Source organism: Aptenodytes patagonicus, chromosome 18, assembly GCF_965638725.1.
Source record: "Aptenodytes patagonicus chromosome 18, bAptPat1.pri.cur, whole genome shotgun sequence".
NCBI classification, from domain to species: Eukaryota; Metazoa; Chordata; class Aves; order Sphenisciformes; family Spheniscidae; genus Aptenodytes; species Aptenodytes patagonicus.
In genome coordinates, this window is record NC_134966.1 from 599,524 (window position 1) to 618,147 (window position 18,624).

Genomic DNA, 18,624 nt, shown 5'->3' on the forward strand with positions numbered 1-18,624 from the left:
TTATAAAAAAGATGGCGGCAAACTTTTTAGCGGGCCTGTTGCAACAGGACAAGGGGGAACGGCTTTAAACTAAAGGGGGGTCGATTTAGACTAGATATAAGGAAGAAATTTTTTACGCTGAGGGTGGTGAAGCACTGGCCCAGGTTGCCCAGAGAGGTGGTGGATGCCCCATCCCTGGCAACATTCAGGGTCAGGTTGGACGGGGCTCTGAGCAACCTGATCTAGTTGAAGATGCCCCTGCCCACGGCAGGGGGGTTGGACTAGATGGCCTTTAAAGGTCCCTTCCAACCCAAACTATTCTATGATTCTATGATCCTACCTGCTGAAGCCAGCGGATGCGCCTCTGCAGCCTGCCCTCCTCCAGATAGGCACGGATCTCGGGGGAGATGTTCAGCCACGTCTTGGCGTAGTGGGTGACGTTGCCCACAAAGGCGAAGGTCTCGTTGGCCTGGGTGAGGAAGGTCACACAGTGGGAAGAGGCAGGGGCCCCCCTGCTCTCTGGGATGGCTAGCAGCCATGGAAATATCTGCCCACCTCCCAGCAGGCATCGCTACCCCAACAAGGGCGAGGGCAGCTGCCTGCTTCTGGCAGCACTGGCTAGCAGCTGGCCCCTTCCCGCTCAGCTCTGGCCCCTCTGAGCCCATCTGGGCAAGGAGGTCCCTGCGGAGTGGGGCTGGTGGGAGAGGAAGGACAGGGGTCCCGGCCTCTGCACCCTCACCTTCAGGATGACCTTGTCCACTTCAGTGCCCACAGGCGCGTACAGGATTTTGGGGTTGCTGGTCATCAGATGCACGAGGAGGCCCAGGTTTCGCTGCTCCTTGCTGGTGAAGCCCAGCGAGCTCATGTTGCCCTGCTTCAGCGCCTCAGGCTCGATCGTCCTGCAAAGGGGGCTCAGGCTGCCAACTCCACTCCAGCCCCAGCACCCCTCACTGCGGGCAGCCCCCACCCCTGCCCGTGAGGGGATTTCACACTGACTCCCATGCCAGTGTGGTGCTGCCCAGCACAGGGAGATTCTCCCGGCCATGGCACAAGGATGCGGTGCAGCATCCATCTCCTGTGTGTTCATCAAGGGATGACTGGGGCCCTTGACCGCTGGCAGAGGCAGGGTGAGCTCTCCCACACCCCTGTCCTGACCAGAGAGCACCTGGATCTGTCCCCCTCCGTCCCCTGGGGCTCCTACCGGTTGTTGCCGCAGAGGATGGGCTGCAGCCCAGCCCAGAGCTGTACGAATGCTGAGAACTGCCCCTGGGGGTTGTCACCGACGGCTGGGCCCCCCCCAGCACCCTCCTCCTCCGCTGTGGCGTTGCTGGCTGTGGCGTTGGTGCCAGCCCAGCTGGTGCTGTTGGCAGTGGGTGGCGGGGCCTTGCTGGCGCAGGCTCCCCTGGGCAGCAGCTTGGCCAGCGCCGAGAGGATGTCCACGTCACGGAGAACCTTCTCCATCTCCACCAGGTCCTCCAGGAAGGCGCGGAGGCGGTGCTGGGCGGCCGTGCTGTTCACCTCATCCAGCTTCAGCTGAGAGGACAAGCAGGCAAGGGGTTTACCTGTGGCTGCAGCGACAGGGCCCTGCTCGCCAGCGGGAGGGGACCAAGGGGGACCCCAAGCAGTGGCATGTCAACTTTCTTGGTTAAAAGATTGGAGCTGTGCCCAGCTGGGGCCCCAGACTCATTGCTGTGTATCTGTGGCTATCAGGCAGTGGGAGTGCAGGCAAATGCTGGCAGGGTCTTGTTGGGGGGCACGAGATGTCCCTCAGGCAGGAAGGGTGGTCCTCTGTGACCGCAAGGGACATGTCAGACTCGGGTGGGACGAGGAGGGTGACCTCAGAGCCAGCCTTGAGGAGCTGTGCCACCAGGGACATTGCCAGTCCCGGGGAGAGAAGCCTGTGGGGACATGCTTGGAGGATGCTGGGGACACCCAGCCGCATCCAATGGGCAGCATCCGAGCAGGTGCCAGGAGGGGGAATCATCTGGGGTCCCACCATGGGGCTGGGTGGGGGGTGCCCATATGGGGTAAAGGGGTAATCAGGAGGGGCTGGGCCATGTAACAGAGCCCCCCATCCCCATGCATCCCCCGGTGAGTAGGAAAACCCTGCCCAGGACTTGTCCCTGCCCCACAGCCCACCCCACAGCTGGTGGGAGGCACGTCCCACAGCCCCACTCTCACCCTGCTGATGATCTTGGGGGTGTCCAGCTGGTCCCGGAGCTCGGCAGCCAGCTGGGCGAAGCGCTCCCGGCGGGCAGCCTGGCTGCCGTTGCAGGCCAGCACCCGGTACGCCTGCAGCAGCGGCTGCTGCCCGGGGGCCACGCGCAGGAGGCGGCGCAGCCCCCCCGGGCTCTTTTCGCACGTCAGCTGCTCTAGCACCGGCCCAGTGAAGAGGACACCCTACAGGGCAGGGAGCCGTGGGGGCGCAGCCCCGGGTGCAGGGGCACTGCGACGGTGCCCGCCCTGGCAGAGCAGTTGCCCACGCGCCCTGGTTCGCCCCACAAGGCGCTCACCTCCATCTCGGTGACGAAGGCTTGAGGGTTGTCGGAGGTGGTGGGTGCTGGGGCAGCACTGGCGAGGCCCAGGGCCTGGGAGAGCAGGCGGAGCAGCACCGGCCGGCGCAGGGCTGCTGCGGGGTCCCGCAGCGCCCTATGGACCAGCCCTTCCCGCAGGCTCCTCCAGCCACTGGGGATGCTCTTCTGCAAGAGGACCAACAGGGGTGGCTGGTGGTGCGGGGGGTCCCCAGGGTCCCCCTCCGTGTGTCCCCCCCAAGCACACGTGAATGGCCCCACAGCACCCACGTCCACAGTCTCCATGGGGAGGGGAAGGAAAGGGGATGTGCAGATGGGGGGAGCATGGGTCCCCTGTACCCCAGCCACAGGAGGGAACAATCTGCCCCGCTCCCTCCACAGCCACCGTCCAGGCGGTGCCATCACCCGTTGCAATGGGAAACCAAGGGACAGGCATTGGTGTGCCTCAAAGCACTGGGGGAACCAGTGGCAGCACCGGGATGGGACCCAGCCATCCCTGCTGCTGCTCTGGCCACCTGACAGCATCCCGTCACATCCCCTCTGCCAGGACGGATACCCCCGGATCGCCCTGTGGTGGGCCATGGAGAGGACGTGGAGGACAAGCTCTGCCCCACCACGTCCCCCGCACATGGCACCGTTCCTCACCTCCAGCTGCGTCATCTTCTCACCGGGGCCAAACCCATCCCACAGGTCTCGCTCATGGGTCTCATCAGGTGCCAAAGGAAAGGAACCGAAAAACAGACGGTACACCTGCGCCAGGGACGGGAGCAGGGCTGCCGAGCGCGCCGGGAGCGGAGGCACCTGTTTGCCCAGCAATGCCCCAGCATGGGGTGGCAAGGGCAGGATGAGTCCTGGCCAGGTGCCCACTGACTCCCACCCTGTGGGTCTGGTGGTCAGGGCGTGCCCATTCGCTGGGGCAGCGCGGACCCCTGCAAAGCCCAGCCCTGCAGCACTGTGCGGTCACCCACCTCCTGTGGGTCACCACCCACCTCCCGCAGGTCAACGCTGGAGCCCAGGAGCAGCTCGGCCGTGTTGTTGGGGAGGGACAGGTTCTGTGTCAGGAAGCGGTGCAGCTCGCCCCGGTCCTTGGCCGCCCACGCCAGCGTGAAGCCGGATCCTGGCAAGGAGCAAGGCAGGGGGGTCAGAGCAGCCCGCCAGTGTCAGGGACGTGGCACGGCCCCATGCAGGGACATATCACAGCCGGCCCTGCCTGGCACGCAGTGATGTGGGACAATGGCAGGGCACTGCCACACGCCATCACATCGCTGAGTGCCTGGCGGGTGGGCATCTTCATCCCTTCCTGCACAGGCAGCGGTGGGCCAGGCAGGGCACACCCTACCTGCTCGGTTGCTGAAGTGGGTCTCCATGGAGCTGGGCTCGCTGCTGCTGAGTGCCTCCATGTGCCGGCGCAGCGACTCCAGCTCCTCCTCCAGCCCTGGGTGCTGTGGGTCGAAGAGGCTGCTCTGTTCCACTGCTTCACTGAGGTGCTCCAGGAGCTGTGTCACCCTGCGAGAGCCCAGCACCGCCGCGGCTTCAGGGACAGAGGGATGGGGACACCCTCCACAGAGCCCTGGGAGGGGACAAGCCCCTCGGGTGCACAGGGCAGCAGCGCTGCCTGCCACGGGGCACTGCCGCCCCATGAGCTGCCCTTGCCTGCGCACCGAATCCACCGTGCCAGGGGCACAGAGGAGAGCTCCAGTGCCTCGAGGTGTCCACAGGGGCCACCCCCATCCTCCTCCCAGCACCAGGCACCCAGGAGCCCATGAAGAAACAGGCTGAGATGTCCCCTGCACCCCGGGGACATGGTGCTCTGCACCCAAGCACTTTGGGGGACAGGGGCGTGTGCCTTGTAGCTGGTGGGTCAGTGCCAGCATGGCAAGGGGTAGGCTGTGAGCAGGAGTGTGCAGGAGCATGCGGGGCGGGAGGAGGAAGCACGCAGCGAGGGCATGACTCACGTAGAGTTGGAGTACTGCAGGAAGCCAAACTCGTCGCGCTGGCCGTCGGGGCACAGGGACTGCATGACGGGCAGGATCCCAGCTGAGGTGAGCGGGGCCGCCGTGTAGAAAGCTGGAGCCAGCGAGAGAGTGCAGAAGAGGCCGGGGAAGGTGCGGACAGGGAGGGAGGAGAGGCGGGGGGAGGCAGGGGGCCACCAGAGAGACAGACACTCAGTTCAGAGAAGCACGCACTGGGCCCTGGGAGCCCCGCAGGAGGTTGGCGGCCAAGGTCAGAAGTCTGCAGCTTTCCCACCAAGGCTGTCCCTGGCTGGTGGCCCCTTGGGGCTGTGGGCAGCTCCTGCCACCCTGGCTCCTGCCCTCTTGCCCCTGCCTGCTCCCCCCCAGGTGACTGGTCCCTCCCGCCCCAGTACAATGCCGACTTCTGCCACTTGTCCCCAGGATGGCTGCCAACCTCCCCCGGTCTTTTGGCCCCTCTTGTTAGTAATCTCAGAGGCACCGCTGGATCTCCAGAGGAAGAGGAGGAGGAGGAAGAATACAACAGGGAAAGTAGAGTCGTCACCTGCAGCTCCCCGAGTCCCCGGCCTCCCCCCTGCCCGGCTGCCCCAACGTGCGGCTGCTGGAGGTGGGTGAGAATGGAGACTCGGTGGGGGGGGAGATGGAAGAAATGAGGAGCAGCAAGGGGATGGCAAACATTCCCCCCCTCCACCGGCGCTGAGCCATCGTCCCTATCAGGGTCTTTCCATGTCCTTCCCCGGGGCAGGGTGAGCCCAGAAGTGCGTTGCCCAAAGAGGACCAGAGGTTGTCACTGGGCAGTGCCGGGCAGGGACCCTGCTCTCGCCACCCCGGCCGGTGACCCCGTGGTTAGAGGCGGGTCAGTGCTGTTAGCACGGCCGTGACGGGCAGGGGCTGGTGAAGATGGGCTTCTGGCAGGGACAGCCCAGGGCAGGGACGGGCGTAGCATGGGACGGGCTAGCAGCCTGCTGGGGTGGTGGGACAGATGGTGGTGGCCATGCCACGCTTTGGTGACAAAGCCAGCGCATGGGTGGCATCTTGCTGGCCTCCAGGCTCCTAGTAGTGCCACATCCCGGCTTGTCCCAGCTGTAAGGGGCCAGGACAGGGACATGGTGACGGTGCAGGGGTGGGAGCCATCTCCAGCCCCTTGGGGACCAGCCCGGGGGGAGCACAGGCCACCACATGGGTGCCAGCACCCAGCAGGGTCTGCCCCAGGAGGGAGGCAAGAAGAAGGGGTAGGACAAGTCTCCACCTGGCCTGGAGAGCCCTCTGCAGCCAGTGGCCCCAGCACCTGGGGAACCCAGCACCACCAACCCAGTGGGGACACCACCAACTCAGTGGGGACACCACCACGGGCCGGTCCTGGCTGGACAGCCCCCGGGGAGGAGCAGGCAGGGGCCACGCTGCGCTGCCCAAGCTCATCTTCACCAGCCACGGAGGAAGGCGATGGGGTTACAGATGTGTGGATTAGGCCAGAGTGAGTTGATCCAAACCAGGCTCTTTCTCCCCAAAATACATAGCCAGCACAGGCAGGGGAAGGGGGGGAGGCGCCCACCCACCCCACCAACTTACAGACTGGCGCATGCAGTAGAGGCATGGAGGGCAGGCGGGCAGGGGAGATGGTGGGAAAGAAAAAGAAAACGTGAGCAAAAAGAAAGAAAAACCAAACCAAAAAACCACACAACACAGAGTGCACGTCAGTGCCAGGGCAGGAACCAGGGCAGTGTCCACCACCGCCTGCAGCCGGACCCACGCTCACAGCTGGGCTCTCCCTCGCCGGTACACGCTGAAACACAGGCTTGGACCATCGTTACGCCAGGTCGCCGCCGGCTCCCAGCATTTCCCCCTGGCCCCACCGCGCCACCTGCGCAACGGCACCCGCTCGGGTGGGCATCCCACGGGGCGTCTAGATGCCACACGGAGCCCTGGCGAGCCGGCAGCTCCGTTCTGCCACCTCCTCCCAGCGGCACAGCCCACAGGCACCTGCACCCACAGGCACCGGCCAGAGCTCCGGCTGTACATCTCCAGGAGCCCGCAGCTCCAGTCCCATCAATTTGTCACCTTGCCAGAGCCCCAGAGTCCCCCATAGCCAGGCATGGGGCTCCACACAGTGCACTTCCCCCCCCCCAGCACCACAAGGAGCTGGGGAGCCCTTCCCAGCACCGCCCCGGCTGCTCCTCGAGCACTTGGGGGGACCGTGGCTGTTCCAGCACCATCCAGCTCCATCTCCCCCTTCCCCCCACAAAATGTCCCTGCCGATGGCAGCCACAGGCTGGTTGGCACTGCCACCCCCAGGGGAGTGGAGCTCTTCAATCCCCCCTGTGTCTGCCCCGCCAGCCCTTGGCTGCAGCCCCTGCCCAGCACTATGTCCACCAAAAGGCCCCTCTGGGTCCACACCAACTGTCGCGGCCCCCACCCCCAGGCTGTCCCCGGGGTGCTGGAGCAGCTCCACAGAGCCTTGGGGTGGTCCCAAGTATGGGTGCCCCCAAGTGCGGGTGCCCCGGGCACCACCCCACTGGCACTCACCTTCCTTCACAGGGATGGTTGGCTTCTTCTGCCGCAGCCCCAGGAGGATGAAGAAGAGCACCAGGGGGATGAAGATCTCAAAGGCCAGCACCCACTGGGGATGACACAAAGCAGAGGGATCGTGATGCTTGGGGACAGGACCCAGCTACCAAGGAGGAGTGTGGGCAGGATGGGTGTCCCTGGGGCACCGGTGCAGTGTGGCACTGTGCCCACGTCTTGCAGGTGGCTGGTGGCACCGTCACAGCTCAACCAGAGGCAAACGGGTCCCTGGACACCCGAGGATCTCCTGCTTGCCCCTGCCTGCACCCTGCCTGCTCCATCCTGCCCAGGGCACCTTGGGACAGGAGAGGGTAACACAGAGGGGATGGACCCCTACTCCAGCAACGCAAACAGGGTGCTGTGGCTCGAGCTCAGCTCCGACAGGCCACCGCAGCTGGGGCTGCCCAGGGGAGATGACCCCAAGTCCTTATGGCTGGCAAAGAGCCGCAGGCCCCCATCCTGGCGGTGTCCTCACAGCCAGCAGCTGCCCGACATGACATCCCCCTGCCACCCGTGCCACCGCTGGGTCCCACCCATGGGGCCATGCAGGAGGCAGACCCCAACGCTGTCTGGGCGAGGTTCGGTTCGGCCAGGCCCTGCCACCAGCTCCAGGTGCAACTGGGGGGCAGCATGGGGGGTCCTGGCACCCCCTCCGTGCCCTCCCAGAAGGCTAGGGCTGCACGGGATTTCCACCGGTGGCATATGGTAAACCACAGCAAATCCCCAGGAATCCCTGACCCCAATCGCGCAGGCGGTCCAGGCTGGGCTCTGTGCCCAGAGGCCCTGGGGATGGGCATCAGCGCCTTCAGCCACTGGCAGGAGTGGGCACCCGGCACGCTGCCAGCGCAGCTGCTGCCGGTTTGCACCAGGAGTGCCCAGGCCACGTCACAGGCCCATTGCCCTCGCTGCCGAGTGGAAGGGAACTACTGTAGGTGGGGAAACTGAGGTACAGCGTGAGGTAAGCCAACCTCATCTTGCTTCAGGGCCAGATCAGACCCTAGGCTGGCGCTCAGACCCTGGAACCTGCTGCCACCACGGGCAGGGCAGGCCCCAGCTCCACTGCTGGGAAGCTGCTTGCTAGTGCCCGCACCAGCCCCGTCACCCACGGTGACCAGGCGCCAGAGGGGCACGCCAGCGGGGTGGGAAGAGAGGGCTTTAACACGACAGGGGCTGCCTGGAAGGACATAGCCAGCAGCAGGTGACAGGGTCAGGCCCTCCTGTCTCCCTCAGCATCACCTCCATGCTGGCCTCACCTCATGGACTGCAAATGCTCTGCCAAAAAGTCACAGCAGCCCAGCAAATGGTGGTGAGCAGAGGGACCCCCACACCTGGACCCCCACCAGCGTGTGGCCATGGCACTCCTGTGGGCACCGTGGTTGGCAGGGCTGTGGGATGGGCATGGCTGCACCCATGGGTGCCCCCCGGTGCCGTCCTCCCCATCCCCAGAGCTGCTGATTTTGGGGGAGGCAGAGACCGGAGGAAGAAGGGCTGGAGGGGACAGGGCTGGTGGACAACCCAGGAATGGTGCCAGGGCCAGGGGATCCCCATCTTTCCAGCATCACCGGTCCCAGGCACAGTCCCTGTTGTCACTGTTCCTGTACTGAGGGGGGTGGCAAGGGACACCCCGACCCACTCTGCCCTCCCCGTGGCTCCTGCCCTGCCACTCGCTGCCTGCACCCGCCCCCCTGCCTGTTTACCAGACACACAATCGGGCCTCTGTGCCCAGGCGCCTGTGGGACCATCGCCCCACACCCACACCGGGCCGTACCAGGCTCCCTTGGGGACTGTCGGGTCCTTGGCGGCAACAGGAGGGACCTGCTTGCTGTTATTTATTTTTTTAAAGTGGGTCATTGACCTTTTGCTCATCTCCTTCCCCGGAGATGCATGCCCTGTCCCCAACCCCTCCTGCACTGCTGCATACCCCAGTGCCAGGGCAGGCTGTCCCCCACCGCTGGCATCCGGGGTGACATGGCGATGGGCAGACTTGGCAGCACAACAGGGCTCACCAGCCTGCACCTCTGGGACTGATCCTGCCCCTTTGGTCCCCAGGTCTGTCCCCATGGGGGCTTCCCAGGTGAGGGGGGTCCAGGGCTGCCCCACACCCACAGTGGGGCAGAGGCACTGGCATGCAGTGGGGGGAAAAGGGATGCTGTCCCAAGGGAGTCTCGGCCCCCCAGGGGGGCTCCCAACACTGGCACAGCCTGGGGACAGCAGGGCTCCTGCCTGTGGGTGCAGGACACTGGGGGACATTCTGGATTGTGTGAGGAGAAGCAAGGGGGGGAAAGGCCAGGATCTGGGCTGCTGGGAAGGAAACGCTGGGAGAAGGAGAGGGACGAGGAGAGGAGAAGGGCTGGTGCCTGCCAGCAGCTGGCTGGTCCAAATGCAGGTCTGGCCATGCCCTGCACCGACGAGTGCAGTCTGTCCTGTCCTCTCACCCATTCCCTTCCTCACTCCTCCCTCGGTGAGGGCTCTCACACATGTCTGGGGAGGGGGTGTGTGTGTGTGCGCGCGTGCATGCACACGCAGGTGCAGCACCTGGGGTGGGACACAGGTCCCAGGGGCCCTTGTGCCCAGGTGACAGTGGCTAGGAGCAGCTCCTGGGCAGTGGCAGAGCTGGGCTGCCAGAGGGATACACCCCATACACACATGCGTACATCCCCCTGGCACAAGTTCACCTTGACCTACTGGAGAGGTGAGCAGGATGAGGCCATGGGTGCTGTTTGGGTTTGCATGAGTGCTGGGTGCATCTGCCTGCCACCACCATGGATGGTGGGGTACGCGTGTGCCTGCTGGGATCCCACGTTCAGCTCTGCCACTGGCTGGATGCAGGGGCAGCAGGATCCTGCCTGACTCCACCAGCAAGGGAGGCAGAGGGTCCATTGGCAGGTGCTGCCGGCAGGGTCCTGGCCCCAGGCAGGCAGCTCCCTGGCAGGGGGACACTCAGCTCCCCAGAGCACCGGGCCAGCGACTCCATGCCTGCTCCCACCCCCTGCCACGCCGGCAGATGGGAGCAGGGGGCCGCAAGGAGGACAAGTGGGGTCGGGCGCTGCACGGCCCAAGCATGAGGCAGCAGCACCAGCCAGGGACATGCAGTCCCCCATGGGACGCAGCAAGAACAAACAGCCCAGCCTGGCGCAGCGGTCCCAACTGTGCCCACACTCCAGCAAGCACCAGGGGCAGCTGGGAGACGTGCTGAAGCCAGAGTTAGCACAGCCACAGGCGCTGGGTGATGGACTTTGGCAGAACAACTCTGCCAGCGTCCGCAGGTCATGGCAGCATGCATGCCCTGACGGCCAAGCCAGGCACTACCCATGGGGGCAGCCAGGCCAGGTGGAGGCAGCTCTCTACGTCCATCACCACCACCCAAAAGTCCATTCCATCCTTCCTGCCCACTCCCAGAGATGCCCCAAAGCCCACAGCCATTGCCTTTGGCCAGCACAGCCCAGCAGAGGGACAGCCAGGGGCTGGGAGCCCCTGCCCAGAGACCCCCAAGCTGGCAACCCCAGTGATGCCCCCACAGCCTAAACTTGCCATGTCAGCCCTCCTCTCCCCGTGGCCTGGCACCTGTGAGGGATTTACCAGCCCCGATGCAGGTGAAGCAGCACCATGCACAGCCCAGGGCAAGCCTCCAAAATCCCTGTCCTGCACCCACCAGAGGACAGGGCACAGTCTGCCTGAGCTCCTCCCTGGGGAAGAAGGAGCGCTGCTGCCTGCTCCCAGCCAGCCTCTCCCACAGGTCTCAGCACTGCCCATGGAGCCAGCAGCAGCAGGCAGCAAGTACCGGCCCGCAGAAGCCCCAAGGGATGGGGCTCAGCTCCTGGAGAATCAACACCCCAACTTTTCCAACAGCATTTTAAGGCTAGCAGAAATATCTTAAACTTTTTCATGGCTCCAGCCTTTAATCATTATTAAATACCCACTTACTTGCCCACAGCTGGGAAGCGCAGGCCGGTGAAGCCATGGTCGCGGAGAAAGACGAGCACCGGAGCTGGCTGGTGAGCGAGGCCCCACAGCCGGGCAGAGCCACAAGGCCAAGCTGAGCCCTCACCCCAGGCCAGTCCTGCCCCCTCACCCCGGTGGGGACCCAACCACAGACACCCACTGATGGTCACCACCCAGCTGGGCACCTGCCAGGGCTCCCCAAAGTCACCTGCCTGTGCCCTCACCCATGGGAACAGCCAAGGCCGGGCCCAGGGGCTGCCAACTCCCCTGCCTCTGGTCACACTTTTGCTCAGTACAAGCTGTGCCCGTCACCTCTTGTCCCACTGCCACCTGCCCCCAGCAGGGGCATGTCCCCACCCCTCACAGCCTGCCCTGCAGCCCTGGCATGGCAGCCTGGGGACATGCCTCAGAAAAGCTGGAGGAGGAGGAAATCCCCCTTGGGGTTTGCCAACACCTCTCCTGAGCCCAGTCCCACCGTGCCAGAACCAGGAGCCCAGGGAGAGCAGAGCACGGTTCTCCCCCATGCCACCCCCATGGTACTGTGTCAGCTGGGCCGAGGGGGACACGCCATCAGCAGCACTGTGTCCCGGGGCCACACAGCAGCACTCCCGCACCAGCACACGGCACTGGCACATGGCAACCCTCCCGCTGGCACAAGGTGCCCGGCCTGAAAGCAGGCGGGATTGTGCCAGCGGCTGCGGTGTGGAAGAGGGCACTGGCTGCCCTGCAGCCTCTCCCCATGGGCAGGGAGCAAGGCAGAGCCCTGCAGCCTCAGTGGCTCCTGGCCACCTGCCCTCTGCACCACCGTGGCCACCAATCGCTCTGCAACACGTGCCCCCATGGCCACCCTGCGAGCAGGGATTAACAGGGACACTGCTTAGCACCGGCACCACCCTGCCAAGCCTGCGCGTCGCCTCCCCCATGCCAGCTGCAAAGAGCGAAGGGGCAAAGAGCACCCTGAGCCAGGGCAGCACCAGCCCGATCGATTCCTGCAGGATCCAGCACTGGCCCCCACCCAGCAATGGCAGCAGGACCTGGCAGCGCCTCCGCATGCACAGGGTGCCCTGGCCCCCAGGGATGCTGCACCCCAGCACAGGTGCTGCTGCAGCAGGGCCCTGCTGGCTGGGTGAGCCCCCCCAATACTCCAAATTTCAGCCTTTCTTATTTTGGAGGCATCAAGATCCCCCCAGCTCCGCTCCCACCGGCCAGGGAGGAAGGGGCAGACCTGCCAGGACAACTCCTTTGCATGGTGGAAGCTTCCTGGCTCTTGGCCAAGGAGCAGAAGGCACAAACCCAGCAGGGTAAAGCAGCCACACTGCTGCCTGGCTCTCCCCTGCCCCATGTGCATCCTCCCCCCACCCCAGGGCACATGCCATGGGAGCCCCACTGACATGCTGTGACACCAAAGCAGGGCCTGGAGCCTCAACTCCTGCTTGCCATTCCTCCGAAAAAGCCCCGAACCACCAACACTTCCCCAGGGCCAAACAAAACCCGGCAGCGCCCTTCCATCACCAACACTTCAGAGCCGGGAGCTCCAGCTGCGGTCGCCTTCCTGCCTCAAACGTATGGGCAGAGCGCCATGGGGAAGGTGGCTGAACACCCTGAACTGTGCCTGCAGTAACTTTTGAGAGATCACCTGTTAATTTTACATCCAACGTAGGTTTAAACCAGCTACTAAAAGTCATCGGGGAGCCCATCCCTTAAGATACACACAGCTGAGCTGTGTGTACCCCCTGTCCCAGCAGCACCAAGGTGACACAGACGATGGCACAGCCTGCACCGCCCAGGGCTGCCATCAGCACCCCAGGGGACTGCCTGTCCTGGGGCACCCACAGCTCTGGCTTCCCTCAACTGAGGGCCACTGATGCTGTTCTGCTCAGACCTCCATCGCCCCAGGGCTCCTGCCTGAATTTCCGCTCTGGGAAGAATAAAATCATGGCCAAACCCCAGAGCAGCTCCCAGCTCAGCCATGCTGGGCAAAGTCCGACGCTCCCACGGGCTGGGCACAAAACCTTACAGAGGCACCACAGGACAGCGCCCTGCCATCACCCTCTCCAGGCTGCAGGCGAGCTCATCTGGTGATGAGGAGGGTTATGGAAGTGGGTGACATGTGGCGCTGTGGGTCAGGAGCACACCTCTCACACCACTCTCCAAGGCCACTCGGTCACGCAGCCTCCCTGTAACCCACCACTGCTGCATCCTCAAGCAGACCAGCCAAGCCCTCAACAAGTGCCTGTGGACAAAGTCTGTCCTGAAACCACTGCTGCGCCTCGCTGTAATGCTGCTCCCTGAACAGCCCCTGGTGCCAGGGATGACAGGGACCCCCCCAGGGCCACCAGCATTCAGGGGCAGCGCAAGGGACTGGCTCCAGCTCTCAAGTCCCAGCCCAGCACCCTCAGCCAAACATGAAGTGTCTGCTCCCCATCCCATCCCACAGCACCAGGGCCGCTGCTCTACATGTTGCCAGGAGGAAAGCACAGCATGGTGAGGCACCTACCCCAGGGCAGCACCTCGCAGCACAGGGCTGTGCCAACGGGCAGCTGCTGGCAGGGCAAGGGCAGGGCACACGCCACACTCCCTCTGTGAGACTGGGAGAAGCCCAGCAACCCCCAACTCCAACCCCCCCCCCCCGGGGTGAACCCCCAGCAGGGGAGGGGTCTCATGCTTACCCCCCTCCCTGCTCCAATCCCCCCAGCCTCTGCCTGCCACAGCAGGATCAGCCCCTGCCACAGCAGGATCAGCCCAGCAGGATCTGGTTTTGCTCGGTGAAACATCCAGGATGTGGATGGGGCCAGGGCAGACCTGTGCTGGGGGACCCACCCATGGAGAGCAAGGCATGGGCTGACAAGGCTGGGCTCTGGCACAGGGCCTGACTCTGTCCTGGCCGGCCAGCACCAGCAGCTCTGCTCCCAGGCTGCTGGGAGAGGGCAGCGCTCCCCCAGGAGCAGGCAGGATGATGTCCCCTGCGCAGACAGGGAGTGCGAGGTGACCGCGGGACTTGCACACAGCAGGAGCACGAGGAAGCAGGTGACACGCACAGAGCATGCACATCCTCAGGGTATGACTGCCCCAGGGGCTGCACCAAATCCATCCATGAGCACCCACGACACCGTAGGCAGCTCTCGCCCCAGCACACGGCTGGTCCTCCGCATGCAGAATTGCTGGGTGGGCAAGGAGGTGCTGGTCCTTCCCCTGCCACCCTGCCTGCAGCAAGCAGGGCACTCCAGTGATGGTCCCCGCACGTGGGGGTGACCAGGCCTAGGCTCCTTGTCCTCCTCCTACAGCTGCAGCTTCCTGCGCTGCATCCCCACGCTGCCCACGGAGCTGGGGAGGGTCAGGGAGAAACAGGTCCCCAAAAGACGTGCACACCCCTAGTCTGTAACCCCACCAGCCACAGCGGCCAGGTCCAGGTCAGTTGTCAAGGGCCAGCGGATGCCAGGGCGTAGCTGTGCCAGCCAGCTCGCCCTCGTGGGTAGGGGCCCATGGCACACCAGCGCCATGCAGCCCCTCACCATGGCCATGCAGCTCTGCTCAGGGTAAGGAGCAGAGATGACTCAGCCAAAGAGCATCATCCCCCTCACCTGTCCTGGGGACACCGGGGCTGCCCGTGCAGCGGGCACCTGCCTGCAACGCAGGCCTTAGCCCAGCCCTGCCCACACCCTCCCCTGCCTGCCCCTGTCCCAGGTGGTCTCTGATGCTCCAGCCACCGGGACAGAGGAGGGCCTGATGCTCACGGGCAGCTGGCGAGGGAAAGCAGGCAGGATCAGGCCTGCAGGATATTTGGGAGGGGGAAGAGGAGAGAGCATTGCCAGCTCGGGAGCAGCAGTTCGCTACCCTCCCCCACCCTCTAAAAATAACCGGCTCCCTCAGTGCCCAGCGCACCCATCCCCCTGCCTGCATCGCTGCCCGGGGTCCCTCCGGGCCGGGGGTCCCTCCCGGGGGGGTCCCTCCTGCCCATCCGGCAGGAGCAGGCAGGGAAGCCCTGCACAGGGGCAGCCAGGCAGGAGACGCCGGGGCAAGGTTACACCGGATTTGCGACCCCAGCAGGGAAAGGTGCCATCCTGCCTCTTCTGCCACCCCCGGGAGGGGACCAGCCCCCCGGGAACCCCACGTTCCTGAGCCTCACGCCCAGAAAGCAGGAGCAGCTCCTCTCCAGCCTACAGAGGAGAGGCAGCTCTGACCCACATATGATTTGGAAACCTATTTATAGCCTGTGGATACCGAGGGCTTGGGGAAAGCTCTCCCACCCCGGAGGGGTGGCCCTGGGGACCAGGGACAGGGCTGGCAAGTGCCGGGGCATTTGGGACACGAGAACAGGCCGTGGCGGGGAGGGAGATGCTGCACAGGGCGGAAGGTTGGGTGGGAGACGGCATCCAGCCCACGGCCCTGGACTCATCCAGCGGCCACAGGGCCCGGACGGCTCCCACAGACACGGGGTGGGAGCGGGGCAGAAGAGACCCAACTGTTGCTGCCCCACGAGGGGAGCCACCGGGCTGGGCCCACGCCGGGGCAGGAGGGCCGACGTGCCGGCAGCCGGGCACGGCGGGGCGTTCCTCGGCCGCCCCGTGGGTTCATACACAGACGGTGCCCACGCTTCTTGCTCCCTGCAGCCCCACGCGAGCAGACATCGCCAGGCCTGCACCCGCCACCCCACGCATCGCCCGTCCTCAGGGCCCGGCCGGCGGGGGGGGGAGAGGGCAGCGGTGGGGAGGGTGGGGACCCAGGGGAGACCCCGACCCTGGGGGGGGGGAAGGGGGGGGGGGGCTGGCTCCGCACCCCTCCCGCACCCCCGGCCTGCGGCTCCGCGGGCGACCCCCCGGCCCACGCAGCCGCCCCGCGGAGCCTCCCCCACTCGGGGGCCTCGCCTCGCACCCCCCGTCGGCTGCAGCTCCCAGGGCTGCAGAGGAGCTCCAGCCCCCCAGAACCCCCGCCGGGCCCGCCGCCCCCGCGCTCACCGGGCTGCGCCGCTTCAGCGTCACGTTCTTCCAGAGCAGGAGATGGAGCTGGTGCAGGAACCCCATGGCCGGGCCGGGCCCAGCCCCGCCGCAGGGGCTCCCCCCGCTCGGCTCCGCGGATCACCCGCCGCCCACCGCCATGCCCCACCGGGCCGCCGCCGCCGCCTTTGTCCGCAGCAGGCTGGGAGCGGAGCGGGCCGGCCCCCGGCTCCAGCCCCGGCCCCGCCGCGCCCGGCCCGGCCCGGCCCGGCCTTGCGCAGCGCCGCCCCCGACCCGGGGCCGCCTGCCTGCCGCCGCCCCTTAAAGGCACCGCCGGGCCGCGGCCGCTCTGCCCGCACCGCCGTGCCCTGCCCTGCCCTGCCCTGCCCTGCCCTGCCCTGCCCTGCCCTGCCCTGCCCTGCCCTGCTTGGCCCGGCCCGGGGCGGCTTTGCCGGGCCCAGAGGGCACCGTCGTCCCGCGAGGGCCCCCGGGGATTTGCCGCCAGGCGGGCGCTTGCTGGTGGATCCTGCTTCTCCCGGGGAAGCCGAGGCACGGAGCCCCCAGGGCACGGCGGGGGGGTGGCCGCTGCGGCACCCGTGTCTCCCCGGGTACGGCCCCTCCGGGAGCAGGGCTCCTGCCCCAGGGAGGTGCCGGGTCGGGGAAACCTTCCGTCCCCTGGAGCTGCCCCTGGAGCTGCCCCTGCTCCTCTCCAAGCCAGAGACACAGAGAGGTCACCCCCCCACTGGGCCTCTCTTCCATCGTTGCCCCTCCAGGACAGACTTGCTTCAGGGGAGCCCGTCACTGTGGAGGTCTGCATGCGAGGGTGGCACTGCTGTCCCCACACACTGGCTGCTGCCCACCCTGCTCAGGCCCAGCTGCCTGCAGCTCCTGCCCAACCGATGCCACAGACAAGTGGTGGGATGTCCACATGTGTTCTCGGAGCTGCCTGCAACAAGCTGTACCCCCAGCCCAGCTGTGACTCCAAGGCTGGGAAGGATGCCCTCAACAGCAGTAAGCATTGAACCAGGCCAGCTCTCTGTCCTTCTTTCTGTCCTTCCTTCCTTCCATTCATCCTTCCATCCTTCCTTCCAGCCAGCCGTCCTTCCTTCCATTTATGCTTCCTTCCTTCCTTCCATCCATCCATCCATCCATCCATCCATCCATCCATCCATCCATCCATCCTTCTCTCCCTCCTTCTTTCCATTCCTCTGGTTCTCTTCATTTCACGACCTGTCCCTCCCTCCCCGCCAGCTGTCCGTAGCCACCTCTCTCATTCGCCCCTCTCCTCTCCTGCAGCTATCTTTAACCATCTCCGGCTCCATGCTGCTTTCAGGGCCAAGTGCAGCCGGGAGCTGTGAATAACTCCTTTGGCTGCCCCAGCCCCAAGTGGTGTTGCTAAGGGTGACTGCGTTTCAGGCAGGCTCCGCGACAGCTGCCCGGGCACTAACAAAAGCTCCCCTTGTCCTGCCACAAAGCACCATTATTCAAAAAACTTCTGGGTGAAACATTGTGCCGAGGTGAGGGAGGACAAGGGATGCCCGGGGGAACACGGTGGTGGAGAGGCACTGTGTTGCCCCGGCTCCGTGCCCGGGGAAGGGCGGCTGTTTTGGAAGGGCTGCAGGGTGTGCGGGCAGGCATGCGGGCAGCAGAGCTGCCTGGCATGGAGAGGAGCTGGGCAGGGGTGGCCAGGGCTGGCTCAGCGCCTTTCCACCTGTGCCTCACCGGCACAAGTAAGCCGGGGGCTGCTGCATCAGGATGACCCTGAGGTTTGCTGGCATTTCTTCAGCTTTGAAATGCCAGAGAGATCTGATGTCTTTCTGGTAAGCCAGGCCGTGGGGGTTCAGCCAACAGGCTGTCCAGCCCAGGACCTCGCTCCAGTGGTGGCTTTTACTTGGTCCCTGGGGAAGGTGGGATGCATGCACCCTTGGTTCCTCCCAAGGGATTGCACGGGGGTTGTCCTCAGCCCACACTAGAAACACCTCAAAAAACCCTGCCCTGCAGCAGAGTGGGTCCCCAGCTCAGAGGTGTGCAGTGGAGAGGGTCACGGGTGGGGCCATGGCTGACATGGGCTCAAAGGTCTTGGTGAGCTTTGCAGCTCCTCTTCTGCTTGGCATGACCATGAAACCCCAGGAGGGGCCAGCAAGAGACAGACCCAGCAGCGTACTGTGGGGCAGCACAGCCCCGAGGACCCAGTGGCCCATCTCTGCCATGGACCTGGGGCCCTGAGCACCTCTCAGGGGACTTCCTCACAGGGTGGCCAAGCTCCTCTGTCTGTGTGGGGACATCTGCAGATGGCAGCACCCACACACAGAAAGCTCCCTGCCCTGTGCTGGTGCCGTCTGGTGTTACCTGATGGTTCCATGGCCTGGCCCCGGGTGCTGGGGGCTTCTGCCCAGCCCACCCGGGCAGAGCTGGCCTTGGCTCCCAGCCTGGCTTGGAGCAATTAGGCAGCCCCAGCCTCTGGCACCGCGCTGCCACATCCCTGCACCGTGGGGGTCAGGGTGCCTGGACCCGCTGGCTTGCAAGTACTTCCTGGGGCATCATCCCTGCAGCAGGACCCCGGGGTGACGGCTACAAGTGCCGGGGAAAAGCTCCTTCCTGCTCCACCATCCATCTTGCATCCCCCGTGGAAACCTCGTGGCCGCTGCTGTCACTGCTGCTGTCCTCCGTGGAGGGGAATGGCCCCGTCCCACGTGGCCCCGGTCC

General features: G+C 65.4%; 1 protein-coding gene across 2 annotated transcripts in view; it reads right to left on the bottom strand.

Annotated features, from left to right (window-relative positions):
• The window catches only part of ABCA2 (ATP binding cassette subfamily A member 2), a 39,581-nt gene extending 23,477 nt beyond the window's left edge, over positions 1 to 16,104 (bottom strand). For both annotated transcript variants that reach the window (XM_076355738.1, XM_076355737.1), the window contains exons 1-11: positions 15,940 to 16,104; positions 7,004 to 7,097; positions 4,466 to 4,577; positions 3,850 to 4,016; positions 3,500 to 3,627; positions 3,156 to 3,260; positions 2,493 to 2,678; positions 2,161 to 2,379; positions 1,181 to 1,512; positions 719 to 878; positions 320 to 448 (exon numbers count right to left, since the gene is read on the bottom strand). In XM_076355738.1, coding sequence (XP_076211853.1) covers positions 320 to 448; positions 719 to 878; positions 1,181 to 1,512; positions 2,161 to 2,379; positions 2,493 to 2,678; positions 3,156 to 3,260; positions 3,500 to 3,627; positions 3,850 to 4,016; positions 4,466 to 4,577; positions 7,004 to 7,097; positions 15,940 to 16,005 — 1,698 coding nt within the window. In that variant the 5' untranslated portion in view covers positions 16,006 to 16,104. The remainder of the gene's footprint in view (positions 1 to 319; positions 449 to 718; positions 879 to 1,180; positions 1,513 to 2,160; positions 2,380 to 2,492; positions 2,679 to 3,155; positions 3,261 to 3,499; positions 3,628 to 3,849; positions 4,017 to 4,465; positions 4,578 to 7,003; positions 7,098 to 15,939) is intronic.
• Positions 16,105 to 18,624: the final 2,520 nt, after the last annotated feature.